Source organism: Elephantulus edwardii, unplaced genomic scaffold (genome assembly GCF_000299155.1).
Source record: "Elephantulus edwardii isolate Elephantulus edwardi_28Jun2011 unplaced genomic scaffold, EleEdw1.0 scaffold00161, whole genome shotgun sequence".
Lineage (NCBI taxonomy): Eukaryota > Metazoa > Chordata > Mammalia > Macroscelidea > Macroscelididae > Elephantulus > Elephantulus edwardii.
In genome coordinates, this window is record NW_006399911.1 from 2,186,690 (window position 1) to 2,213,139 (window position 26,450).

The 26,450-nt window shown below is 52.7% G+C and overlaps 2 protein-coding genes across 4 annotated transcripts; one reads left to right on the top strand and one right to left on the bottom strand.

Annotated features, from left to right (window-relative positions):
- Positions 1 to 10,627: 10,627 nt before the first annotated feature.
- On the top strand, positions 10,628 to 21,241 carry SMARCD3 (SWI/SNF related, matrix associated, actin dependent regulator of chromatin, subfamily d, member 3). 2 transcript variants are annotated; one of them, XM_006895143.1, is made up of 13 exons: positions 10,628 to 11,028; positions 14,059 to 14,270; positions 16,132 to 16,174; positions 16,957 to 17,079; positions 17,208 to 17,330; positions 17,575 to 17,670; positions 17,861 to 17,962; positions 18,215 to 18,376; positions 19,047 to 19,144; positions 19,278 to 19,413; positions 20,622 to 20,744; positions 20,851 to 20,952; positions 21,188 to 21,241. In XM_006895143.1, exons 1-13 carry the CDS (start codon positions 10,951 to 10,953, stop codon positions 21,239 to 21,241), a joined length of 1,452 nt encoding a protein of 483 aa, XP_006895205.1. In that variant the 5' UTR covers positions 10,628 to 10,950. The 2 variants fall into 2 exon arrangements, with proteins under 2 accessions (XP_006895205.1, XP_006895206.1); XM_006895144.1 differs by lacking the exon at positions 10,628 to 11,028 and having other exon boundaries at positions 14,065 to 14,270; positions 17,208 to 17,356; positions 17,580 to 17,670.
- Positions 21,242 to 21,461: 220 nt separating this feature from the next.
- CHPF2 (chondroitin polymerizing factor 2) lies at positions 21,462 to 26,228 on the bottom strand. Of its 2 annotated transcripts, XM_006895146.1 has the most exons (5): positions 25,948 to 26,210; positions 24,790 to 25,354; positions 23,752 to 23,934; positions 21,982 to 22,897; positions 21,590 to 21,930 (listed from the first exon to the last, which is right to left on the bottom strand). In XM_006895146.1, the coding sequence occupies exons 1-5, from the start codon at positions 26,208 to 26,210 to the stop codon at positions 21,590 to 21,592; spliced, it is 2,268 nt and encodes a 755-aa protein (XP_006895208.1). The 2 variants fall into 2 exon arrangements, with proteins under 2 accessions (XP_006895207.1, XP_006895208.1); XM_006895145.1 differs by having other exon boundaries at positions 21,462 to 22,897; positions 25,948 to 26,228.
- Between the last annotated feature and the right edge of the window lie 222 nt (positions 26,229 to 26,450).

A 26,450-nucleotide genomic window follows, 5' to 3' on the forward strand; every position in this document is an offset into this window, starting at 1 on the left:
CAAGGGGAGGCCCAGGCAGGTGGTCACACGTCTTCCTGTCCACAGTAACGCTCCAGATACACTCAAACTGCTATTTGTTCAAATGCTCAGACTATAAAGTCAGAGACCCAAATTGCAGCTGAAGTCCCGCCACTATTGTTGTTAGGTGCCATCAAGTCAAGCATGACTCATAGCAATCTGTGAACAATAGATCTGATCCTCTCTCATAATCTCTGACACACTTGAGTCCTTTGCTGCAGTGTCAATCCACCTCCCTGGAGGCAGAGGTCTTAGCTTCTGGGTAATCCCATGGGTTCCTAGAGTACATTTTCCTTATCTTTAGAGTAGAAATCTTATCACCTACTTATATCTGTCAGGAAGACATAGACCCAATGTCTGTAAAAGTGGCTGGTCAGCAGCAAAATCATACACAAGCTTAGAATGGGACTGTTGCCATTATTCTGAGGGTAACATGAACTCGAATACTAACATCCTTCGACTTTCAGAAGCATGTTGTAGAGGCTTGACTGGGAGGGAAGACTTTTTCCCTTACACCTTTAATGCATCTGCTTACCTGCCATGTGCCCAGTGCTGGGAATTTACCAGGAACAAAAGAGGTCAAAAATCTCTGCTCTTTAGAGTCTACGTTCTCTTCGGGGGAGAGGGACGTTAACTCCAAGTGTAATAAATAAGTGATTTTTGTAGAATGGTGTAAGATGTATGCACTGTGGCTAAAATGGAACAGTAGAAAAGAGATGGAGGTGAGGGGCGGGCTGCATTTTTAAGTAGAGTGGGGTGACTGTACCTTCTTGAGAAATTATCTCTAAACCAAGGCTTTAGAGGCATGAGCAAATTAGCCAGACAAGTGGCTGGAGGAAAAAGCATTTCAGGCAGAAGCAACAGAAAGCTTGGGGTCCTAAGACTGGAGAGTCCGCAAGGGTTTGAAGAGTGCAGTCTGGAAATGAGGGCAAAGTGAGGAGCATGGAGGGAGATGAGAGCCGAGAAGGAGCAGGGTGGGGATGGGCCTTCAGGGTTACTCTAAGTAACACTGGAAGCTTGGGAGTGTTTGAGCCAAGAAGGGACAAGAGCTGACTCTTTCAAAGGATTACTCCAGTTGCTATGTGGAGACTAGACTTTTGGCGGACAAGACTGGAAGCAGGTTATTCCATACTAGTGATTTGGACCAGGTTGGTAAAGGGGAGCTGATCAGTTACCCTCCCTGGAGTGATATTGAAAGGCTCCAATGTATTTGGAAAGTGGGGTCAACTGGTTTTGCCTTCAAATTAGATATGGAGTATAAAACAAGATATGGAGTATAATCCTGAATTCCAGGATTATTCCAAGGTTGGGGACCTGAGCAATTGGAAGGAAGGAAAGGGCTGTGGTGGGGAACCAAATTTGAGGCTAAAGAGAAGGAGTTTTAATTTGTTGTTGTTGTTGTTGTTGTTATGTGCCTTCGAGTCACCTGCAACTCTTAGCAAACCTATGTACAATAGCTCTGAAGCCTACCCTGTCCTGAGTCAGTCTCACTGACTCTTACATACCTACCCTCATTACCCCAATTATTGTATCAATCCTTCTCATTCGGGGTCTTCCTCTCCTCCCTTCAGAGCATGCTGTCCTTCTCCAAGAATTAGTCCCTCCTGGCCACATGCCCAACATAGGTGAGACAGAGCTTCAAAATCCTAGCCTCTAAGGGGAAGCTTGGTTTCACCCTCTCCAAGACAGACCTATTTGTTTTCTTGTCGGTGCATGCTATGTTCAAGACTCTTCTCCAGCACCACAATTCAAAGGCATCAATTCTTCTGTTACCCATAGTCATTGTCCAGCTCTCAGATGCATATCAAGTAATTGCAAAGATCATGGCCTGGATCAGGCACACACTGGTCTCTAGACTGACATCATTGCTTCTCAGGACTCTATAGAGAGAACCGTGACAGCAGATTGTCTTTTGATTTCCTGACCACAAACAACTATGAGATATCATCTCACCCCAGTCAGAATAGCAAAATTTAACAGAACAGCAAGCAACAAATGCTGGCGAGGTTGTGGAGAAACTGGAACCCTTATTCACTGTTGGTGGGAATGTAAAATTCTGCAACCACTGTGGAAGGCAGTATGGCGCTTTCTCAAAAAGTTGCAAATAGAGATACCATTTGACCCAGCAATTCCACTATTGGGAATATATCCCAAAGAGACCATAACTGACATCCAGGCAGATATATGCACACCCATGTTTATCGCAGCTCTGTTCACAATAGCAAGGAGTTGGAAACAACCCAGGTGCCCATCAACAAACGAATGGGTAAAGAAGCTGTGGTATATTCACACAATGATTTCCTGACTACTGGTACCTAGAGTGTTGATCATGGAGCAAAGATCTAAATGAAGACAATTGGATATATGACTAATGATCAGGAGAGAGGGCTGGGCTGGAGGAATTCTAGCAATTGTCTACATAGGAATTGGTTTTTAAAGTTACACCATTGAGACCACCAAGGCATTGAGTGTTGAGTAGAGGAAGAGATGACAGCCAGGCCTGAGTTGGAGAGTTGGACCGAAACTAATGCTGAGTCGGGGCCACCAGGAAGGTGAAAAAAGATGAAAGAGGAAGTGTCCTGCACACGTCATGGGAGAAATGTTTCCAGCAAGAGACGGTCAACCCTCAAATGCGACAGAGGGAGAGCTGAGAGCCGTCACTACATTTGGCAGTAGGACTTACTAGTCAGACAGACACCCAACTGGACCGAAGACAGAAAACGCAGACAACTGTAAAGAAGTTTTGTTGACTATAAGGCAGTAACCACTGGAATAAATAGAAGTTTTCTAGACAGGAAAACAATGATACATTTGCATGTTGCCAGGGATAATGGGGTAGGGAGGGCTTGTAGGCATAAATTCCACACGTTGTTATGTGTTGTCAAGTCAGAACCGACTCATAGCTAACCCTCCAGTGGGTTTTCAGAGGCAGTAAACCGCACAAGAGGAACTTGCCCATCCTTTTTCTACTGAACAGCTGGTGGATTTGAACTGCTGGCCTTTGTCATTGCAGCGTACCTTCTTACCACTAGGCTATCCATGCTTCCTCGTTCCACATAGGAGGAGGCAATGTCATCAAGTAAGTGAGGTGTGGGCAGCTTTCAATAGGAACATCTCATCCATCCATAGTAGCAAGACCATTGGTGACTGCCTACTTGCCAGTCGGTGGGAAGTAGAGGGAGCCTCTGGAAACTGGATTTTCATTTCCTCAGTCAAGTAGGAGCACAGTCAACAGCTGAGAGTGAGGGTGGGGGGGAGGTTCTGGAGGGTAGAGAGGAGAGAAGATGTGGGAAGATGCACACAGGGAACCAGATAGGATTGGGTATGAAGGGTCTTCAGAAATAGATTGCTGCTGAGCGCTCTAGGCTCGTGGAAGTCCATGGTCACGTGTTTACGGCAAGCCCACCCAGTGCGTCTCCCTGGCTTTCCCAGCCACATCCAGCTACTGTGATGCCGCAGGAGAGCTGGTGAAGCTGGAATTGACCCTCAGTAAAGGGAGAAAGATGGGCAATCTCTTCTCATAATTAACTGCCTCAAAGCCACCAGAGGGTCAGCTATGCGTCGGTTCTGACTCCACAGTACACAGCACCAACAAGGGAGATGAAGAATTGATGCCTTTGGATTATGTCATCAGCGAAGAGTATTGACTATCCCATGGACTGCCAAAAGAACAAACAAGTCTATCTTGGAGGAAGCGCACCAGGGTGATCCTTAGAGGCATGGATGGTGAAACTTCATCTCTCATGCTTTGGGAATGTTGTCAGGAGTGACTAGTCTTCAGAAAGAGACATCATGCTGGGGAAAGTAGAGGATCAGCAGAAGGCAGGAAGATCTTTAACAGGAGATATTGTAACAGTCAGCTCAGGCTTGGTGAACATTGTGAGGTTGGTGCAGAATAGGATAAGGTTCTAATACGTTGTCCATAGGGTCACTGTGATTCACAGTCAGCCTGATGCCTTTGGGAAGAGTATTGAACATACCATGGACTGCCAAGAGAACAAACAGGTCTGCCCTAGAGAAGCTGAAACCAGAATGCTCCTTAGAGGCAAGGATTTTCAAAACTCCACCTCACATACTTTGGGCATGTTGTCAGGAGGGACCAGTCCTTGGAGCGGGACATCTTGCTTAGGAAGTTAGAGAGTCAGTGCAGGAGAGGAAGACCCTGGATGAGATGGATTGGCACAGTGACTGTGACAGTGAGGTCAAGAGCGTCAGAGACGGTGAGCTTGGCTCCAGATGGAATAAGGTTCAGAGGCATTGTTCATAGGGTCTCTATGAGTCGTAGTCGACTGGAAGGCATGTAACAACAACAAGGGATATAAATGAGTGTGGAGCAGATGTGCCAAGAGAAGATGCAAGGGCAGGATTGGGATGAAAGATGACTTAGAGATGGCAAGGGAGTTGCAGCACTTGAAGGTGTCAGGGAGCTAATGGAGAGAGCTGGAGAGAAGATGGTGGTATAGCTGCTGGGAATGGTGAGATGAACTTAAAGAGTGAGTGCTGAGGGAGAGCGAGATACTGTTAATCCAAGATAGGATCTTCTGTGTGGATCTGGGATGGGCATTGTGCCTGAGAGAACAGTGAGCTTTGAGCTCATGCCAGAAGATGGTAGGGCCCCAGGATTAGAGAGCAGCTATGAAGGGCAAGGAGAGCCCCACCCCATCCAGAGGCCACTATCAGAGGTACAAAACAGGGCTTTTGTTTCAAGAAGGTAAAAGGGGTGAAGATCCCTTTTAGTGAGCTGTGGATATTGGACTGTTAGCGAGTGACAAAAACAGTGTGAGGGTTTCAAGGGTTTGATAGATGAAAGCAGAATAGGGGATGTGTGGAGCCTCGTGGGGATTTGAGTGCAGGAGTTGAGGGTGATCTGGGTCTTCAGAGGGTGACAGGTAAGACTGGGATAGAGGGCACAATGAGATTAAATGGACTCTAGACAGAGGATGGGAGAGGTGGGGAGTGAGAAGGAGGGAGAGAAGGGTCTAGGGCAGAGAGAGAATAGTCTGGACTCTGAGGCAGACACACCTAACTCGTGCTGTTGGAGCTAAAGACAGAGGGGAAAGACAGAGAGCCCATACACACTCCACACAGCTTGATGGCATGTGTATACACTCACTGCCCACTCGCTGCCTTTGGGCTTAAGAATTAAGGAAGTACAGATGAATTGTCTTCTCTATTCCATCTCCCTCAGAACATAGACTCAGCTCAACTCATTGCTGTCGAGTTTGAACCAACTCATAGTTGACCCTCTAGCGAGTTTTCAGAGGCTGTAAGTCACACGTGAGGACATGGTCCATCTTTCTCCAGAGGAGCAGCTGATGGATGGGTTCAAACCACTTGCCTTTGGGTTGGCAGCACAATGCCTTATCACTAAGCCACCAGGACCCCCTTCAGAATGTGGAGGTGGGTGGAAACCCCTCTCACAACTTGGCTCGGAACAGCAGCTGGGTCTGCTCCTGCCCTGAGGAGTCCTAAGAAGCTTCGTGGGATGGGGTGAGGCACGAGGCCTCCAGGAGAGGGTCCTGGCACTGCTGATGTGGGAGCTGTGGAAGACAAAGGAGGAGAGCTGCAGACGGGACATGCACAGCTGGAGGAAGAGAACTGGGAACCAGCTCGGCAACCATGTCTTCCCCACAGCTGAGGTGAGGGCCCTTCCCAGCCTCCTCAGAAGCCAAGAGGAAAGTGGCCACATGTTATGTCACAGAAGAGGAAATGGCAGAAGAAGTGGTGCTCCCAAAGTCACACAGCCAAACATGAGCAAGGCTGGCCAAGAAGCAGCTGCCAGACCCCTGGCTGTAGAAAGCCAGGGCATGGTCTCTTTATCTAGCTCCTCAAACACAGTGAGGACTCCTGCTGAGGGATCCAGTGGGTGGGTGGTCCACGTGTTTGGGATGCAACAGGGCCAGGATGAGAGGACTGTATTATGGGGAATGGGGGTGTGTCCCTAGCCTTGGCTACCCATCAACCAGGAGGCAATGGGAGCCACAGATGGAGCACCTAAGCTCCGGGGGATGAGCAAGGAGAAAAAGGCTTGCTATCATTTGGAGTCTGAAGAGATCTGTGCATCTGGAGGCCACAGGGCCCCTGGCCTCACCGACTTATAAGCCCCTGCGTCTAACCCAAGAGGATGGGGCAGAGGTGAGCATGGCTCTGGAGTACATGTAGCGTGTTCGAAGCACTGGCTTCACAATCCCCCTACACTGCTTCCTCATTGCCTCTCGCTGGATAGGGAGAGGGGCACAATCCCATATCCTTATCTCCCCATAAGTAGTATGGGGTGGGGGTAGTTATGTGCAGTTGTGGGCTCTGAGGATAGTATGAGAAAATTCCTTCAGTCCAAAACATGCTGCCTTAGTGGGGACACAGGAGGCATAAAGCCCCTGGTCACCCCTCCTAGTATTTGCAAGAATTTGGGAGAGAAGGTCACAGAGACAGAAGAGAGAGGGAACAATTTCTTAAGGGAGTTCTGGTGGTTTAGTCTGTAGGGAGTTGTGTTGCTACTCCAAAGGCGGTGTCTCTCCAATGGTTCAAATCCACCAGCTGCTCTGAGGAAAAAGCTGGGCATGCTCTCCCGTGTGATTTACAACCTCAGGAAGCCAATGGAGGATGAGCTGTGAGTCAGTCCTGGCTCCAGAGCAATGAGTTGGCCTTTACTAGTTTAACCTGCTTGCTGTAGAGCCCTGGAGACCCTGAGGTAAACTAATGTCTGTGCTCACAATGACCTGAGAGGGCCCCCCCCCCCAGAGTTGTATGTGACAAGGAGCAGAGCAGCCAGGGAGGAATGTGGGGGGTAGGGAGGGAAGAGGTGTCCCTGAGGCTTTCACAGAGAGTGGTCCTGATGACAAAGGCAGAGCCACTGGCTGCTGTGTGGCTGCCCCCCTGCACGTGGGTATCTTCTGGACCTGTTTCTTTGTGTCCTTCTGCCTTCAGGCTCCCCTCCCCAACCCACCCCCAATCTGACTTGGGTCCTGTCTCTATCTCATGGAATCATTGGATTTCACAGTGGAAGGGGCTCTGCCAATCTTCTGACTCTGAGGAAGTTGGGGGAGATACAGGACTTGCCCAGGGTCACACAGGTATCCTGGTGACCTCCCTTTTCTTTGTTATTTCTTTTTCCTTTTGTTATTTGTCTCTCTTGTGTGTTTTAGCAGCAGAGGAGCCAAGGGTGTGTATGTATGTTTTAGTGAGAGAAAGAGATGCCCCTTTACTCATCTCTGGGGCTGGGCAGAGCCTCAGAATCCAGCCAGGGTATTTTAGGCCTTGAACCTAAGACTTAAAGAAGGCTGGTCACTAGGATGTACCCAGGTTTAGTGACGGAGGGGTAAGATAGTGGAGGCAGGGCCTGGAAGTCCTCAGAACACAGAAATGGCAGGCAGTTGTCACCCTGAGGCTCTGAGCAGTCCTGCTTTCTCCCCCACCTCTACACACACACACACACACACACACACACACATCTGTGAGGGGAGTTCCATTCCCTGGCTCCCTGGGACGTTGTATTGCTGGGGTCTGTGGAAGGGGCAGTGGTGACAGGTCTCTCCCCCTAAGTTCTTTCTCCCTCAGCCTACATTTCCTTTGTTCCTCCTTCACCTCCTCTCCTTCCAGCCTGCCCGCTCCCGGTCTAGCCGCCCCCTTGAACCCATCTGCCTCTGTCCACCCGTTCCCGGGGCTGCGTCCAGCATTGGGACTCCCACAGAGCCCTGCAGGACGCTGTGGGGGCGGTGGGCCAGCCCCGCCAAGGCCTTGGTGGCGGGTCCTCCGAAGGGAAGGAGTTAAGTCCCCGCGCCCTCCCCTCCTCCCGCGCAGCGCCGCGCTCTGCCGCTAGGCCCGGGGCTGACCTTCACCGCGAAGGCCGGGGCGCATGCCCGCGCGCCGCCGCCCGGGGTCGGGCGGGCGGGGAGGAGGGAGCCGGGCCCGACCCGCCGCGCGGTTGCGGTGGGGGCGCACCATCCTGTCCATCCTGTCCCGGCAGGCTGCGGCCGCATCTCCTGCGTGGAGAGAGGCGCGTTGCCATTTGGTGCTGGCGGTGCTCAGCGAGTGAAGGAGAGATGGGGGGACGGCAGGGGGGACTCCGGCTCCGGCCGCTGCAACAGCGGCTGAGCCCGGCGCCTGGGCTGGACGCCACGCACCCTCCCGCCCAGCGCGCTGCCATCTATACCGAGACGGGCCGCCCGCTCGATCTGGGCATCCCCACCCTGCCGAAGCCCATCCGAGCCTGGTTCCTGGAGGGGTCTGACCGATCTGCCTCTACTATACCTTCCCCTCCTCTGTCTGGTCTACAGGCTCCCTGTAAATGCACAGCTATGGTTACCCAAGTGAAAGCAACAATCTGCTGGTGCATTTCTCTTGAATTGAAACTTCTGTAGGAGGTGGTCAGGGTGTGATGGTGTGTGTAAACCCATGTTCTTTCCTGTGCCTCTGCATTTGCATTCGTGTGTGTGTATGTGCGTGTGCGCACGCAAACACATGGGATGGCGCTGTATATCTGTTGTCTGTACACAAATAAGGATGTGTTCTCATGGGGCACAGCCAATGGGGGCTGCACAAGAAGGCCCTGGTCCTTCCATTGGGAAGGAGAAGGGAGAAGACTCTCTTCATGTATATTCTTCACCTCCACCCCTCTGTCATCACAGCCTTTAGTCTAACCACATCACACAAACCCTTTCCACCACAAGATTTGATCCCTGGAGGCTCTCTAACTCCTTCACAAATGTGGGGTGCTCCCACTACCCATCTGTGTCTCCCTCAGTTCCATAGCTGTCCAGATTGGAGTGTCTATTCCACCTCATAGATGCTGTCCTCTTCTCCTCTAAAGAACTCTCCCCAGAGCTGAGAGCTTTGGCTACCTTCCCATTCTCCTCAATCTCCAGGCCAGTTGGTTTAGCATGTTCATGGTAGAAGCACCCACGAAGTCTGGGGGTGGCCAAAGTGTGGAACATCCGCTGGTTCATGGAGCTACAGGTGCTTAGAAATATCACCAGGCGTTTGTAATAATAAATCCCTCTGCATGGAGGTAACAATGAGGTTTATGAGACCAATACTAACACACCACAGGGCATATCAGACATCTGTCCACCAAATGCCAGTTCATGGGGCAGGGTAGATGAAAAGATCTTGACTGTGGGATCTGGGACGGCTTCCTTGAGGAGCTTTAAAGGACAGGTCCAGTGTGACTCAAGGAGGTGGAGGGCATTCCAGCCAAAACTTGGGGGAGCAGAGACTTAGAAATAAAATGAGAATGGGCTTTTTGAGAATAGTGAGCAGACTAGAGCCCTGGCACAATGCCCCCCCCAGGGTACCAGCAGCCACTTTCATGGTTTAGAGCCAATGGAAGCCCACACACCCCCATCTGTATGCCACCAACTCACGTTCTGTGTTTTTGGGTCTAGGGTAACACCCTTGGAGGAGATTTGGTAGAGAGGGGAATCTCTAGGTCTCCTGCCAACCCAGAGCTGCAGATGCCTTCTCTGATCTTCTGGGGGGACTGTTGTGGGCGCATGCATGGTCAGAAGAAGTTAGGAGCACAACCAGGGTCCAAACACAGTCAGTTTGCGCTCAGCACACCACTTTGTCTTTGTTCAGTGTTTGGAAACGTTGTGAAGGGTTGAGGGTCAAAATCTCCTTTGATGTAATAGCAGATCTTCAAGGCCAGGCTGCAACAAATTCCTCCAAGCACACACACACAACTCCTAGACTAGGACAGTGCAGCTCCATAAAGCTGTCAACTTGCTCTGAGTTTGCTTTCTAATCCCAAAACGAGGAGGAGAGAGAGGTGTGGCTTTGGGGAGCTTGGGCGGGGCTAGGGCTCCAGCCTGGGGAGTTGGGCATTTGCCCCTCCCGTTTCCTGTCCCTCTTCCAGCTCTGCACCACCCCTTTCTGAAGCTCTCTCATAATCCCAGCCCCAGTTTTCTCTGGGAGGTCTCAGAGGTGGCCCCAACAGCTCCCAGTGCCTCAGTTCCCCCAGCCCCTCACTCTTGCTCTACACCCAGTTCATGTCCTGGAACCCTTGCTTGTCTCATTCTTCCCCCTCACCCCAGCTCCCGAACTGTCCTTGCATTTTCTTCTGTTCTCATGAGCTCCATCCATGTCCCCATCTTTCCCCACTGCCCTCACTCTCTCCCATGACTGACGAGCTCAGAAATAGACAGGGCAAGCTGATGGGGCAGGGTCCATGAACGCGCGCGCGCGTGCGCGCATAGAGAGAGAGAGAGGCTTTCATGGAGGGAGACACACAAGGCATTTGTCTGCTCATATACAGAAATAGCCACAGCCCTGGCCCACAGAGGGGACGGGCACACACTGTGCAAGACTAGGCACACATACATCCATGGACATGAGGTCGCTGCCCTGGCAGGCCCCCCCCTTCCGCTTCGCCCCTCACCTGGTCCAGGAGGACAGACCTCCATCAGGCCAGCCCTCCCCACCCCATTCCCTGCCAGTGAATGTTCCCTCACTGGCCTGCCAGTTAGTTCTCTGGGGAAAGGGCCTCAGAGATGCAGAAGGAGCCGCTGGAGGGAAAGTTGGAACGGGCTGTTCCTTGCCCGGCCCCGCCGGAGAAGTCCCTCCCCGCGAAGAGAGCCCAGCTCGCCGCCCCCCGGGCGCCCGCAGTCCGCCCCGCGCCTCCCGCTTGCCTGCGCGGCTGGCGCGCGCGGCGAGGGCTGCAGGCCGGCGCTCGGGGCCGAGGACACCGCGCCGGGCGCCGGGACTATTTCTGTCTTATCGGCGCAGGAATGCGGCAGCGGCGGCGGCGCGCGGGCGGCGTGGCCGTGGGCCGTCAGGGCAGCCCTGAAGGGGCCCTCCCCGCCCGGCTCGAGTAGAAGTGTGAGCGCCCAGCAGGACTCGGAGGGAGAGTTGGAGAAAAAAAAAAAAAAAAAAAGGAGGCAGAAAGGGGAAAGAAAGAGGAAGAGAGAGTGAGTGCGCTCCGCGGAGCCCACCCCGATGGCCGCGGACGAAGTTACCGGAGGGGCGCGCAAAGCCACGAAAAGCAAACTTTTTGAGTTTCTAGTCCATGGGGTGGTGAGTGGGGGAAAGTTAGCGGGGGAGGGCGCGCGAGCTGGCGCGGGCTGAATGGAGGGATGGCCGGGAGGGGCCCGGGCGGCCGGCGCGCTCGCCCCCAGCCCGGCCCTGGCCTGTGCCGGCGCCCTGGCACGTGAACACACCGGCAGGCTGCCCGCCGGGCATGGGCGCACAGGCGGGAACGGGAGAGGTGGCTGCAAGGGATCTTGTCAGGGGATGTGGGTGGGACTTGACTGCTCCAAGTGTGGAGCCCCTCATGTAGTACACAAGGTGTCTCCCCTTTTTCCTTGCATGGCCCAGGGATTCCCCCTGGCGGTGGAGGGGGGAGCGAGGGGGAGGGTATGGCATTGACTGGGCTGGGCTGTTCATTGGGACAGTGGCTCTGTATCTTGAGAGCCAGGAGCTGATGACCCTGGAGCATTGTGAGCAAGAAACTGCCTTGAAGATCCTCCCCACATCCACATTCTTTAGGGGGCTGTGGATTTTACTGGGAATCTTTGCCATCAGCTTCAGACCATTTCTAGGGACAGATCTGATTAAGGGGCATGAGGGACACCTTGGCAGAAGTGGATGTGTTTTTCAACGCCTCAGAGGTGTGAAGGCAGGCCCTAAAGATCCGAGGAACAGAGAGAGCATCCTGGCGTGGTCACCAGGAGGCGTCAGAGGAAGCCCTGGGCAACAGGGAGGCTGGGTTGAGTCAGCAGGGTCTGTGGGAGGCTGTAATAAGCAGGGGAGGGGGATACTAGGAAGATAGTAGGAATCCAAGACTCAGGGTGGGGGATGTGTTGAAAGCTGGGTGTACAGGAAGCAGTCAAGTTTCCATTGACCACATGTGTGATCTTATTAAGGTGGACACTTGGTCAGTGAAGAAGGCCAGCGTCCCTAGATTTAGTCTGTTGTGGAGGTAGTCCTTGTGGCTGGCACAGTCTCTGGATCCTCTCTCTCAGGCGTCACCAGCAGATTATTCAGTAACTTGCCTTGAAAAATGGGGAGAACAGCTGAGAGAGAGGAAGGGGCTTCCTTGAGACAATCCTATCTTCCAATCTGGGACCTCTGGGGTAATTTCCCAGGGAAATGGTGTCCTTCAGCCAAGTTTTAGGTACTAAGCTTGCTGCTTTGAGGTAGGAGTTTCTTTCAAAAGGCACCTCAAGGAAGGAGAGCGGTAATACATGTGGATTTTGTAGAGCTTTCTGTTCTTGTGTAGCTGTAAGCCCCACAGCTACCCTCACTTCCTAGGGACCAGTCTAGGGGAACAGCCCGCTGCCACCCTGGAGGTATGAGTGACACGGTCAGCTGGGGCAGAGGAGCCAGCCAGGCAGGTTTCACTGTGGGTGAGATGGGCAGAGACAGCTGTTCCCTCTGGTGGGAGGAGGTTAGGGCTAGGGCATGAAGGGACAGGAGAGACAGTTGAAGGGGACACAAGCCCAGGGTCAGGGCTCCCCCTTGTGTTTGGTGTTCAGTGGCAGCTGTGCTCCTGAGGGTGAAGCATCTCTGGTAGCTCTGGAGTCAGAACCTACTGTAAATCGCTGGGAAGAGACTGTCCACCTTTCTTTCATGGAGCCACTGCCTGCGTTTAGGTTGGCAGAGCAACTCTTTACCCACTAGGCCAGCAGGGTGAAATGGACATGGTGCTAGTGTACATTGCTGTTGAATTGTAACCTACTCACACCTGGTCCTCCAGCAAGAGGTCAGCGATTGTGAATCTCCCAGGAGGAGGTGGCCCATCTTTCTCTCAGTACACAGCCGGTGGATTCTAACCACCTATCACAATTCCCTACCCTTCAGGTGGGAACCAACTCACAGCTGACCCTCAAGCAGGTTTTCAGGGGCAGTAAATACCTCATCCTTCTCTAGCGGAACAACTAGTGGACTGGAACCATGAGCCTTTGGGTTGGCAGAGCTACACCTTACTGCTAAGCCACCAGAGCTCCCTACCACCACACTAGTGCTTAAATGATAATAGTACAGAGGGCCTGCTGTGTTCCTCCTACTTGGTCTCCTCTCCTTCTTTCCCCTAGTCCTCCTTCCACCCACCCTTTATGTTTTGGCCCCTGACATTCTCTCTCATGCTCCCTACCTCCTTTTCTGGAATCTAGACAATTGAAGATAACAAATCCATGACACATTCCATTGGTACATTTCAATTTCATTTGCATCTGACCACCAAAGAAGTGGTAACCCCATCTCCTTCTCCATGACCCCATTCACCTTGACTTCTGGCCTCAGTGAGTAGGTGTGGGAGGTAGAGGTCTGGAAGGATAGGACCATCTCTTGATTTTGGTGGACAGGATAAGAAGGATGCATGTGAGACAGAGTACCTTTGACTGACCCTTGGCCCACTGGCAGCCCATCTCTAGTTCTCTATCCTTTCCCCTCTCCATGTCAGAGTCCTGGCAGGTTTGGGCTGAGCCCTGGCTTTTCAGAGGGTTGCCACCTGCCCTGCTCCAGCCTTCAATCTGGGAGCAAATTACGAGAGCAGGTTAAGGTAATGATGACACCAATTGGTGTGTGGGGACTGGGATTCTGAAGACAGTAAAAGGGAATAGAGAGGTTGGAGGAGAAGAGCTGTCCAGAGGGAGTAAGAGAGGAGAGGAAGGGGTAAGCAGCGCTCAGAGCAGCCAGAGAAACTGTTAAAGCACCAGCTGCCACAGGAAATCTGAGTTGGGCTTGCCTTAGCCAGATGACCTTGGATCGGTCACTTTTCTCCTTGAGCTCTAGTTGCCTCATCTGTCAAGTGGGGAAGCAAATCCCTGCTCTGTCTCACAGAGGAGTCTGTGGCTGTGAAAATGCTTTGAAAAAGCTGAGAAGCACCATTTGGATTCCTCTTTGCCGCCCCTCTCACATCTCAGAGGCATCCCTGCCCTGCGCCTCTGCCTGGTGTGTTAGCATCTCGCAGCAAGGCGCAAAGCCACCTCTGCCCGAGCCAGCACGTCCCTCTCAGCGTCCCTGCCCTCTGCAGGATCTGGCAGGGTCCTGGGCGCCAGGGCTTGGCCTCAAGCAGCGCCTGTTTGTGCTCTACCCCGCCCCCAGCGCCCCGGGATGCCGTCCGGAGCCCGGATGCCCCACCAGGGGGCGCCCATGGGCCCCCCGGGCTCCCCGTACATGGGCAGCCCCGCCGTGCGCCCCGGCCTGGCCTCCGCGGGCATGGAGCCCGCCCGCAAGCGAGCAGCGCCCCCACCCGGACAGAGCCAGGCGCAGAGCCAGGGCCAGCCGGTGCCCACGGCGCCCACGCGGAACCGCAGGTGAGTGGGGCCGCGGGGAACCGGGAACGGCCGTGAGCGCGGGAGGGAGGAGGATGACCGGGAGCAGCTCATCCTGGATGGGGTACCCTCGGGGGAGTGTGTTTGACTGAGTCGTTTCCTTTGTGTTCCCACCGTGGAGTTCCACCGCAGCGCAGGCGGCCGGTTCCCCTTCCCTGCATGCACCCCTTGCCCGTCTCTGTGTCACCTGCTCAGTCCCTCATGAGCAGGTTCTGGGTGATGCTCCAGCCTTTACAGTGTGCTGGGCTGTCGGCAAATTGAGGGTAGAAGCTTTAGGGCAGTGCTTCGCAAAGTGTGACTCTCCAGGCCCCCTTCCTCAGAAACCCCTGGTTTGACTGTTAATGCCCACATCATAGAGTGTAAATCTTAATCCCTGGGGATGGGGCGGAGCCCGGTAATCCGCCCTGTGGGTGGTGGGTGCGTAGCCCCCCAGTCATAACCTCATCTGGTCTAGGCACTCAGAGGTTAATGAACCCCTATAATGTGTCCTCTTGGCACACTTGGGCCCCCTGGTGGCACCCCAAAAGTCCCTGCTGGCACCTAGTGAGAAAGATTCTCCTCTGGGTTTCAGTATTTAGTCAAACACACATGCTTCCCTTTGCACAACAGATGGATTTCTATAAAAGGTGTAATATTAATTTTATCTCATTAAATATCTTTTACTCACCAAGGAAAGCTCACCATTTATAAGGAGTCCCATGATGAAATATTTTGCAAAGTGAATTATCCTTTTGTACTGTAAATAATAATTTCCCGATTTATTTGTATAAATGGACTTTCACATAGAACTGTTTCATGCAAATCATTCTTTTAACAAAAGCTAGCTAGCCTAGCTCTCAGAAAGGGGAGGGGCAGCAGCCACAAGGACCACAGGGGGGCACTATGTTCCCATCTCTGGACCCTCCAAGGTTTTTCCTGTGTAGTTTTGGGAGCAGGGCTTTGAACCCGGTCATTTTGGTGGAACTCCCTGCTGAGAATTTGCTTTTCTGCCTCATAAATTAAATCATAATCTACATTTTAACAAGGTCCCCAAGTGATTCTTACACATACACCTGCAGACCTTGTTAAAAATGCAGATTCACATGCCATATATCTGGAGTGAAAGGGCAAATTCTCAGCTGGGGCTGCGACAGGAATGGAATGGTTTGAACCAGCACACTTAGCCCTGTCAAGAAGAGTCCATGTGCCAGCTGCTTCCTGGAGCACAGCCCCCATGGTCCAGTTCTCTGATCCCCAACCCCCCGCCGCTGGGTACAAGGAGGCAGCCACACTGTACTCTCTCTGGATCTCCATGAGTTGAGGCATGGTCCTGCCATGTGTCCAGAGGATCACAAGGCAAGGGCATCCCTCTGTCCTTCAGTGTCCCCTCCAAGCCCGGGGTACACATCTTTACCAGCTGCATAGCACACTTCCTGCCCCGAGGGCACAGGCCACCACCACCTTGGAACCTGAGCCTGAAGCCCTCAGCACACACACAGTCCTTAGAGCCTGACCTCCCTTTCCTTATCTTCTGTCCAACACTTCTGCTCCTGGCTTTTGGCAGCACCACCCCAATCCCAGCCCCTTGAGTCTAAATTTTTCTGACCCTGTGAAGGTAGTAGGGTAGCAGCAGGCTACCAGGCTGGAAGGTGGGTGGACGGACGGGTCACCTCTGCAGCTCATGGGGAACCCAGTGCCGATTCCACTCATCACGGCCATAGCTCTTTGGGCAGGCAGACGAGCAGACTGTGGGAACCCCAGGCAGGCAGGCAGGCAGAGATGTCGGGGATAATTTAGCAGGTGGCCTTGTTACTCCCAGATCTGTCACCATGGTAACCTGGTTTTTTCTTTAAAAAATGTACAGTGCCAAGAGGAGGAAGATGGCTGACAAAATCCTCCCTCAAAGGGTAAGTGCTTTTCACAGCAGCCCCTATCCCGCCCCCTACCCTTTGCTGCTCTGCCCTCCTCTCCCCTTTCAGTAGCAAAACCTCAGTGTCACAGTGACTTTTTGTTTAGAAAGGTAATTAAGAAGTGAAGCTCCCAGGCCAGAGGGAAAGGGTGGGGCAGGGGGAAATAACAGAGCTGTGCAGGCTAGAATCCTGGGCTGGGGTTCAGCGGAATGAATTCCAGTGGTTCTAAGACATGGAAGCTGCAACAAAGGGGGGGGGGGATGTCAGGTGCTGGCAGGTGGAAGAGGAGAAACAGAAGCTGACCAGAGGCTTCGCAGGGCCCAGGCTGAGCTAGGAGGGGATAGCAGAGCTCAGACCTCAGTGCAGGAACCTGGGGAGGTTCCAGGGCAGAAGCAAGCAGCAATACTACACACAACTGCATCCCAACTGCATCTGGGACTGTGGAACCGGAAGCCACTTTGCAAGGGCCCCAGGAAAGCCACACCACAAAGGGAATGGTGAGATGAGGCAGTTGCACCCTCTCTTGGTGGACCTCACAGTTGCCACTTCCTCACTTAGTGATGATGATGAGCCTCCCTGGGGGTGATGCAGTTTTTCTCTGTACAAACTGAAGGTCCTGCCAATGATCTAGAATCCTGGAGAGCTCTTCTCACAGTCCACGCCCTGGAACGGGATGAATTCCTCCCATCTTATGCCTTGGGACGGCATGGCTGGCAGGCCCACACACAACTTAAGAGATGGCAGAGTCTTGAATCGCTGCCCCGCTCTTCCTTCTACAGATTCGGGAGTTGGTCCCAGAGTCACAGGCATATATGGACCTCCTAGCATTTGAGAGGAAATTGGATCAGACCATCATGCGGAAGCGAGTGGATATCCAGGAGGCTCTGAAGAGGCCAATGAAGGTGCTTTGGTCTGGGAGCAGAAAGAGGGCTCTAAGTGCCACTCCCAACACTGATGAGGGGGTGTTTGCAAGGCTGCTCCGGGGCATGATCACAGTATCTGCTCTGTACTACACTCCTTATTTCCACAGCAAAAGCGCAAGCTTCGTCTTTATATCTCCAATACTTTTAACCCCGCAAAGCCTGATGCTGAGGATTCTGATGGCAGCATAGCTTCCTGGGAACTGCGGGTGGAGGGGAAACTCTTGGATGACGTACGTCCTGGCCCAGGTCTCTCCAGGTGTCCTGGGGTGGGTATGGGGCTGAACTGAGACAGATCAAGTGCGTGCTGGGGGTGGGCAGGCCAAACAGCGAGTGGGTTAAGAGGATTGCATCTCTCCTTCTTGTCCTGCCCTACCAGACCCACCCTTCAACTCGGTCCTCTCCTACCCCCTACGGTCCCTGTTCTGCCCCCCATGGTCCCTGTTCTGCCCCCACGGTCCCTGTTCTGCCCCACAGCCCAGCAAGCAGAAGCGGAAGTTCTCGTCCTTCTTTAAGAGTTTGGTCATAGAGCTGGACAAAGACCTTTATGGCCCTGACAACCATCTAGTTGAGGTAAGACTAAGGCCAGAACTGCCCCTGGCTGGTACCCTGCCACAGGCCAAGTCCCTAAATTCCAAGTCCCTAAATACCCAGGCCAACATCCCCACCAACTCTAAGGGGTCTTCAAACTCGGGTCAGGGACCACTCTAAAGCCAGTTCAAGTGGACCTGGGCTGTGAGTTAACTCTCACCCTTTGGGACAGTGGCACCGAACACCCACCACCCAGGAGACAGACGGGTTCCAGGTGAAAAGGCCAGGGGACCTGAGCGTGCGCTGCACCCTCCTCCTCATGCTGGACTACCAGGTCTGTGCCCACTCTGCACCAAGTCACTGTGCCATGCACCAGCCGGCACCAGCCTGGGCCTGCTGTAGCCAGGGTGGGCCTAGCCAGGGTGTGCATCCTGGAACCCCGGTCTCCTTCCTCTCTCGTCCCTCTCCAAAAGCATATTTCCAAGGAGCCTAGTCTGTATCCCAAGCAGCCAGGCCCCAGGTTCTTCTCACCCCTCTTTAGTTAAAGAGTTAAAATGAGTTCATTTTCCTGGCCACCCTTCCCCAGCCTCCCCAGTTCAAGCTGGACCCGCGCCTGGCCCGGCTCCTGGGACTGCATACACAGAGCCGCTCAGCCATCGTCCAGGCCCTGTGGCAGTACGTAAAAACCAACAGGCTGCAGGACTCTCACGACAAGGAGTACATCAACGGGGACAAGTACTTCCAACAGGTAACCTCTCTCCTGACCCCAGAGATCAGGGAGCAGGCATTTATCAACAGCAAGAACTTCTCAAAGGTAACACCACACCTTTACTCAGACTCCTGACTGCTAGAAACAGGAGACAGTTGTAGACTTGGGGCTAAGAGACCAAGGCCTCTCTTCACCTGAGACAATTAGTAAGTCCAAACTGCTGTGAAAGCAATTTAACAAAATTCTGCCAAACTAGAGGTGACCATTTGGGGGGCATTTCTAAGTAAACACAGCAGATGAACCCGAGGAGCGGGCAGAGCTGGTGCCGTTTCTATAGCCTGCCCTGCCCCACCCCCACCCCCCACCCCCGCTGGGCCGGCTGCTGTTCCAGGGACTCCACATGTATTCGTTCATTTTTTCATGACTGCCCTGTGGGTCAGGTGTTGTCACCCCCAGCCCAGAAATAAGGAAACTTGTTCACAGCCACAGTGTAGGTGCTGGAAACAGGGCTGATACTAGACAGACATGGCCCAAGTTCTCAGCCCTGCAGCACACTGCCCTCCTTCACTGCTGTACCACCTGCCCAGGAAGCCAGGCCCACCAGCCAGGAGCAATCAGCTGGCCTCTTCCCAGTGAAAGAATCTAAAACTGCAGTTTTGTTCTCTCCAAGAAAAGATTGATTTTATCTTCCCAAATTCACCTGCTTCAGATTTTTGACTGTCCTCGACTCAAGTTTTCTGAGATTCCCCAGCGCCTCACAGCTCTGCTGTTACCCCCTGACCCAATTGTCATCAACCATGTCATCAGGTGAGACTGCCCCAGCTTGCTCCTCAGAGGAAGTACCTTCTCCCGGCCTTCCTGCCCCTCATGCTCCACTGGACCTGCCTAGCCCAGTGTTTGTGGGGCAGCCTGGACACCAAAGGCTATACTTCCCTGGCAGTGTGGACCCATCAGACCAGAAAAAGACGGCCTGCTATGACATTGATGTGGAGGTGGAGGAGCCACTCAAGGGGCAGATGAGCAGCTTCCTCCTGTCCACAGCCAATCAGCAGGAGATCAGCGCTCTGGACAGTAAGGTGAGGCCACAGCCCAGAAGTGGCATGGAAGTGACAGGCTTAGAACAGACTGGGCACAGATTAGCTCTTAAATAAGTATCACCTGTGAATACTGTGCTGTTTCTTTAAAAAAAAAAACAAAACACCAAACCCCTAACTATATGAGACTAAATTCAACATTAACCCTAAAGCAAAGATGAGAAGGAAAAGGGAGGTGGGAGGAAAACCTAATCTGTTGGGAATCAGAATGGAAATATGAGACTGACATTGTTACAAATGTAACCAATGTCAGGATTACATGCATAGAAACTGTTGAATGATAACTTCATTTGATATATGTAAACTTTTACTGTTGTTGTTGTTGTTGTTATTATTATGTGCCATCGAGTGGCTTGCAACTCATAGGTGACCCTGTGTACAACAGCCCTAAACTGTGCTCTATCCTGTGTCAAATGCATTGCCTCTGACACACCCATCCCGATTACCCCAGTCACTGAATCAATCCACCTCATAGAGGGTCTTCCCCTCCTGCGCTGTCCCTCCACCCTCTCAAGCATGATGTCCCTCTCCAAGGACCTGTCCCTCCTTACAACATGTCCAAAGTATGTCAGACGAAGCCCCAGAATCCTTGCCTCCAAGGAGTAGTGCGGTTTAACCCTCTCCAGGATGAATCTGTTTTCTTGGCAGTCCATGGTACATTTAACACTCTTCTCCAGCACCACAGCTCAAAGGCATCGATTCTCCTTCTATCCTCCCTAGTCATTGTCCAACTCTCTGATGCATAACAAGTGATTGCAAAGACCACGGCCTGTATCAGACGCACCTTAGTCTCCAGAGACACACCGTTACTCTTGAGTACTTTAGAGAGGTCCCTAACCGCAGACTTTCCCATCACAATACGTTTTTTGATTTCCTGGCTGCTGGTGCCAAGAGTTTTGACCATGGAGCCGAGCAAACTAAAGCTGTGAACAATCTCAATCTCAAACTTTTACTAGAAACAATAAAATATTAAAAAATAATTAGACTGGGCATAAGCCTACTGAGGAAAGGAACAAATGGCTGTTCAATTGCTACCACACCTTAACTTTGTCCTGCCCAGGCCATCCCCACTTCTTTTAGAAGGAGGGGCTCAAAGGAGCTGACCTTCAAATAAATTCCCTCCACTTCTCACCACTTCCTCTTACTCTCCTCACCAACACCAGCCTGAGAACATGTCTGTCTACCTGTAGATCCATGAAACGATCGAGTCCATAAACCAGCTCAAGATCCAGAGGGACTTCATGCTAAGTTTCTCCAGAGACCCCAAAGGTTACGTTCAAGATCTCCTCCGCTCCCAGAGCCGGGACCTTAAGGTGAAGGGGGAGCCTCAGGGATAGCTGGCGTGGAAGACCAGTAACTGCTCTATACAGGCAAAGGGTGGGTGATTGCTTAGGGCTGACCTCTATGGCTCCTTCCCAGGTGATGACAGATGTCACAGGCAACCCTGAAGAGGAACGGCGGGCTGAGTTCTACCATCAGCCCTGGTCCCAGGAAGCAGTTAGCCGCTACTTCTACTGCAAGGTAGGTGGTGTCACCCGTGCTCCACACGTCTCTGCCCCTCCACCCTGGAGACATTGCCATCCTCAGATCTGCCAGCTGCCCTTGCCCACTGCAGCGAGTGACACTGGCAGTGTACTCCCTCCACTGTGCAGCTCTCCCTACTCCCAGAAACCCTCCTGAGGCAAAAGGCAGTCGGCAATCAGGGTGCCCCCACTTGCTCACCAGGACCTAACCTGCTCCTGCTCTTTGTCTAAAGATCCAGCAGCGTAGGCAGGAATTGGAGCAGTCACTGGTTGTGCGCAATACCTAGAAGCCCCTGGGAATGATTACGACTATGGACCTTCTGGGCCGGGGCCTGTTCTCGACTCCTGTCACCTGTGTGAGGCTGGGCACGGGATTAAAGGTCATTCCTCGGATGGCAGCTGTGTGGTTATTGGTGATGGGGAAGGGGAAGTTACAGGGTCCCTCTGGAAAAGCTCTCCCCATCTTCCCTGAACTGTTCTCATTCCATTTTCCCTAGGCCCAAACAGAGTCTGACAGAAGACACTTTTAATAATATTTTCTCATTAGAAAAATAACCACCAAGTTCTTCACTGTCCATCTGTCTTACCCAAGCAGGAAAAGGGAAATGCACAGAGGTGCAGGCCCCCCAGGTGTGCTAAGTACTGTTGGCTTGCTCCTGTTCAAACAGGGCCATGGCCAGCTGGGCACGGCCCCCCAGCCCCTCCAGGTTGCTGAGACGGCAGCGGTGGTAGAGCTCCTCACTGAGCCGGGGGCTGCAGTCTCGCACCGAAAACTCCTGCACCAGGCCTGGCTCTACGGCCCGAAAGAGGTGGAGCCCTGAGAACCGGAGGAAAACATCCATCACCTCCAGCCCCTCCAGGGCTTCCTCCTCTTCCGGGCCCGCCAGTTCCCCAGCCAGCCGGGCTCGAGCTGCCAGGTAGTCCGCATTGTAGAAGCAGCCCTCAGCGGAAGCCTGCCTGTCAAATCTGCCCCCGACTGTGGCGCCCCGAGAAGGGTCACCACCAGGAGGGGAAGGGGGGTCAGGACCTGCTCCCAGTGGTCCTGGGGGAGACCGTGGTGGATAAAGGGTAGGGTTGAACTCCTGAAAATGCACTGGGAAGAAAGCCTGCCAGCCCGAGATGGCATTCATCCGGCAGCGGTTGAGGACCTCAGGCCCCGGCCTTGTCCACACAGTGGTGAGGAAAAAGAGGGTATCCACGGGGTGCTTCTTGGAGACCACATCCATGAGTCGCACTTGGGAAGGAGCTTCGGCTCGCACGGCAAGCCAGGCCAACCTCGTCCCAGGGTACCGCTGTTCTAACTTGGCCGCTGCAGCTTTCACCCCAAGGAACGGGTCTGGGGCCCCGCGGCCACCTTCCTGGGGCCCGTAGACCAGCAGCAAGGTAAGCAAAGCGTGCTCTCGGGGTTCCAGAACACTGGCTGCAAAGGCCTCCAGGAAAGCAGGGGCCACAGCAGCTTCAGAAACCAGGAGCGGCAGCACTAGCTGCACACGGGTGGCCTCGGTGACATAGGGCATGGGCAGGATTTCCACACGGCTCAGCGGCCGCAGCAGGCTGACCCTGTGGGCCAGGGTCCGCCGGTGCCCACGCTGAGTCACCGCCTCCAGCAGCAAATCCAGGGTATACTCCATGCCACGGGCCGGGTCGAAGCGCCGGTAGCCATTGAGGAGCTGCTGCTTCTGGAAGCGCAGGCGGGGCTGATAGCGGCGATTCAGCTGTTCCACGGCTGTGTCCACAGCATCGCCCACATCTGCCCGGCTCGCCCCCTGCAGTGGACACTTGGGAGCTCCATCTATACAGGAAAAGGTGTGCTGCTCTGTGAAGTAATCCCAGCTCAGAACCTCAAAGCGAGAGTGTGGTGTGAAAGGGGCTGGCAGCCCGATGGGCCAGCTCAGACCTGCCTCTCCCTCAGGGGTCAGCATGGTCAGGTTCCGGATCTGAGCCTAGGTGGGAAAGAACGCACAGTGGGTACCAAGTCCCTTAGGAGCCTACCTGACTCGCTGCCTGGCTTCAGGAGGTTCTGGACCTGTAACCCAAGAGCTAAGCTATGTCCTAGCTGTCAACACTAAGAGAGATGCCATTTAATAACTCCTACTTGACAGTCTTCATCTGTAAAATGTACAAATCAGAATCAGACCTACCCTATACAATTACTACGAGAAAATGAAAAATGCTTTTGCAAAGATGAAAACATCTTGGAATACTAAGTTCAGCACTCTCTCCAACTCCTTAAACGTTCATATTCTCTATCTATACCCTTGTTTCTAACTATACCCATGTTTCTTTACAAAACCCATGACTCAACCAGAAACTTCTACCCTGGGCTGACATTTTAGTACTGTTCTACAAGTTCAACAACCCTAGGGCTTTTGCTTCCTCTGTGGAAACTCAAAAACATTGCCATCCAGTTGGACCAACTCACAGCCAACCTCCAAGGGATTCTCGAGGCTATAAAGGTCATGGGAGGAGACTGCCCGTCTTTATCCAGTGGAGCTGCTGGTGGATTTGAACCACTAGAAGCACTGCTTGAGGTTAGCAGTGCAATTCCTACAGATGTTGCCACCAAAGCTCCCTTACTTCTGTGGAAAGGAGTGAAAACACTATCTCAACCTCAAACTGAGCCTCCTGACCCTCACAGTTCACTTTCAGCTGCATGCAGACCATTCCAGGAATTCATCACTGCCTTTTCTCCTTGCAGTTGTTTTAAGTTTTTATATGCTTGGCACTTTTCTACTCTCCACCTAGCCCCTCCCCCTCCCCTCTGAAATCCTCCGGCCTTGGCTTGTCTTCTGCTTACCTGCAGCTGTTCTATTTCGTTGTACGCCCGCTCCAACTCCAGAGCACTGAAGCGCTGGTGCAGCCGGTACATGAGGGCTCCCTCGGGCACGGGGTGCACTGTGAAGGCATTCAGGAAAGTTGAGCTCTCCTCCTTCTCAGGGTCCCTGTTTTTGGCCAGTTCAAATGAACGGTACTGCTGCCCCTAGAAGGACCCAACAGACAAGTCAGTACTCTGTGCTGAGGATCGGCTATCACAGACTGCCCTTAGCCACACAGTACCCCACACCAGTGCCACAGCTCATGCTCAAAGCTGAGGGAGTGGAGAGGGCTCAGCCCAGTGTCTCCTAGTGCTTATGTTCTTTCCTCCAAACTTGGATTTTGGAAAGGAGAAAAATCCAAAAGCAGGCAATTAAGAACATTTCCCCCCCCCCCCCCCCTTGCAGGGAGCTCTGGCAGCCTAGTGGTAAGAAGCTACACTGCAATCCCAAAGACACTTGGTTCAAATCCACCAGGTGCTCAGTGGGAGAAAGATGGGCAATCTCCTCCTGTCCAATTACTGCCTCTGTAGCTGGAGGCTCAGTTATAAGTCAGTTCCGAATCAACAGCACAAAACAACATCCCCCCCACCCCAAAAAAGAATCCCACCATTTCTCAAGAGAATGAAAGACTCAACTAAAAAAGTACTTCCAATACTATGGTTTGGGAGGATATCTGGGATCTTCCTCTCTTCTCTAGTACAAGCACATCAGTTTTGGGGGCCTTCTCTCCATAATAGAGTTAATTTCTAGGAAATGTGCAGACTTTCCATAACTGTGCTTTATTAGGTGGGCAGTGGAGAGCAGGTGATTAAAGCCACACTACTGTTTTAGTCAAACAGTTCTTCGACAAGATGCTACCCTTGATAGCCCTGGGTGCTATCTGCACAAGGCAAGCCAGGGCCTACCAAACAACAGAGCTATGACTCAGAAGGATGCAATGATTGGAAGAGACCAATGCGTACAGAGAAATAGGTCATTAATTCACTAGTAACTTATTGGGAACTGGAATGAGAGGTTACCTGGTGCTGGGAGACACAGCCAATTCCCAGAGAGTCGATGAGGCAGCGGCCAAGCCACTCATCAGGACGGGCACTGAGAATGTCTCCTCGGCAGCCATCAAGGTGTGGCCGCAATCGAAGCAGGAGACTCCGTGAGAGCAGGTAGCCAAAGCCACCGTGGCAATACCGGGCCTGCTCCCCAGCACCAATGAACTCTTCAGCCCGGCCCAGGTACAGGTCCTGGTTGATGCTAAGGTGACCAACAAGGGCTGCGAGGCGGGGGGCTTGCACATATGTGTCATCCTGCATGATAAAGAACCAGTCATAGTCGGCCCCAAAGTGTGTGTGCAAATGGCGCAGAGTTTCAGACATGAGCCAGGCAGGACGATCATCCCCATGAGCTATCACTTGCATCCCTGCTGGAGGCCGGGTTCCTCGTTGCCCCGTGAAGTAGAGTAACCGAGGGAAGTGGTGGGCCACTGTGCGGTTCACAGCCACAGCCAGAGTGGACAGCGTGGCTCGGGAAGTCAGGACAGCCACAAGCAACCGCTCACGAGACCCCAGCTCTGTCTGGATATACCGAGTCCTGTGGAGAGACCAATGGTTTGTGGAGCCAACTCCCTAATCTTTAAGAATTAGCTTGTGCAACATACCCATGCCCCTAGCAATAAGTTAGTTAGGTTAAAAAAAGGGAAGAGACAGGAGCTCTGGTGGCCTAATGGCAAGAAGCTGCACAACAATCCCAAAGGTTCAGGGTTCAAATCCACCAGATGCTCCACTGGAGAAGGAGGGGCAGTATCCTCCTGTGCCAATTGGATCTGATTCGACAGTACACAACAAGGGAAAAAAGCCAAAAGAAAAAAAAATTGGAAAAAAAAAACCAGGAAGAGAAAAACCTCCTTATTAATATTGGCCACTGGAATAGTATCCACTGATTAGTTGTATTTTATGCTCGTATTTTGGAATGTTTATTAAGGATGGGTTAGCTGGCTCAGATGCAATTTTTACCTTGTTCAAGGACACTGAATGAACTTAACAATTAGTGAGATTTTCTTAGATCTAAGAGAAAAGGGGAAAATTAAAACAAATCATGATGGGGAATGATACACGATTGTGCCAAGCACTTAACACACTCATCAGTAGTCTTCTGGAAACTGCACACACAGAGCTCTCTCTCACCTGAGCACCTTCTTGTAGGGCTTGTTGGGATCCCTGTAGTAGGGGATAATCCGAGGTTTGAAGTCTTCATCACTCTGGTCCAGCCGAGCCCTTGAGTCCAAATTCTGAAGCCTTCCCAGATCTCCTGCAACCTCTACACAGGGATCATCTCCTTCTCCCTGGACCCAGGAAACCCGCAAGAGGCTCAGGCTGCACCCCAGAGACAGACCTAGGATGAGGGGCAGTGCTGGCCGCAGCAGAGCCAAAAAGGAGTTCAGTCGCATGGTGGCGGGTCCTGCCATATAGGTGCTCGAGAGGGCACGGCTTCAAGGATGAATGAGGGTCCCAGGCCACGAGTAGCCTTATATTTTAACCAGGGAGCCTGGGGTCAGTGACCTCAACAACAAAGCATGGCATGGAAGCTTCCAGGCCCACCATGCCCCAGGGAACCTGACTATCCCATCTTCACTTCTTCCCCTGAGGTTCAACTGTTAAGGGGCTAGATCTAATTCTCAGCCTGAATA

Bases quoted from the DNA above. Each gene is read 5' to 3' on its own strand.
- SMARCD3 (XM_006895143.1), top strand. From the start codon at position 10,951: ATGGCCGCGGACGAAGTTACCGGAGGGGCGCGCAAAGCCACGAAAAGC. The intron at 17,331-17,574 runs GTACGTCCTGGC...TCTGCCCCACAG, and splicing joins AGGGGAAACTCTTGGATGAC to CCCAGCAAGCAGAAGCGGAA. The intron at 20,953-21,187 runs GTAGGTGGTGTC...CTTTGTCTAAAG, and splicing joins GCCGCTACTTCTACTGCAAG to ATCCAGCAGCGTAGGCAGGA.
- CHPF2 (XM_006895145.1), bottom strand. From the start codon at position 26,228: ATGGCAGGACCCGCCACCATGCGACTGAACTCCTTTTTGGCTCTGCTG. The intron at 25,355-25,947 runs GTGAGAGAGAGC...GTCTCTCCACAG, and splicing joins CCCTACAAGAAGGTGCTCAG to GACTCGGTATATCCAGACAG. The intron at 23,935-24,789 runs GTAACCTCTCAT...GGGTCCTTCTAG, and splicing joins GCTGTGTCTCCCAGCACCAG to GGGCAGCAGTACCGTTCATT.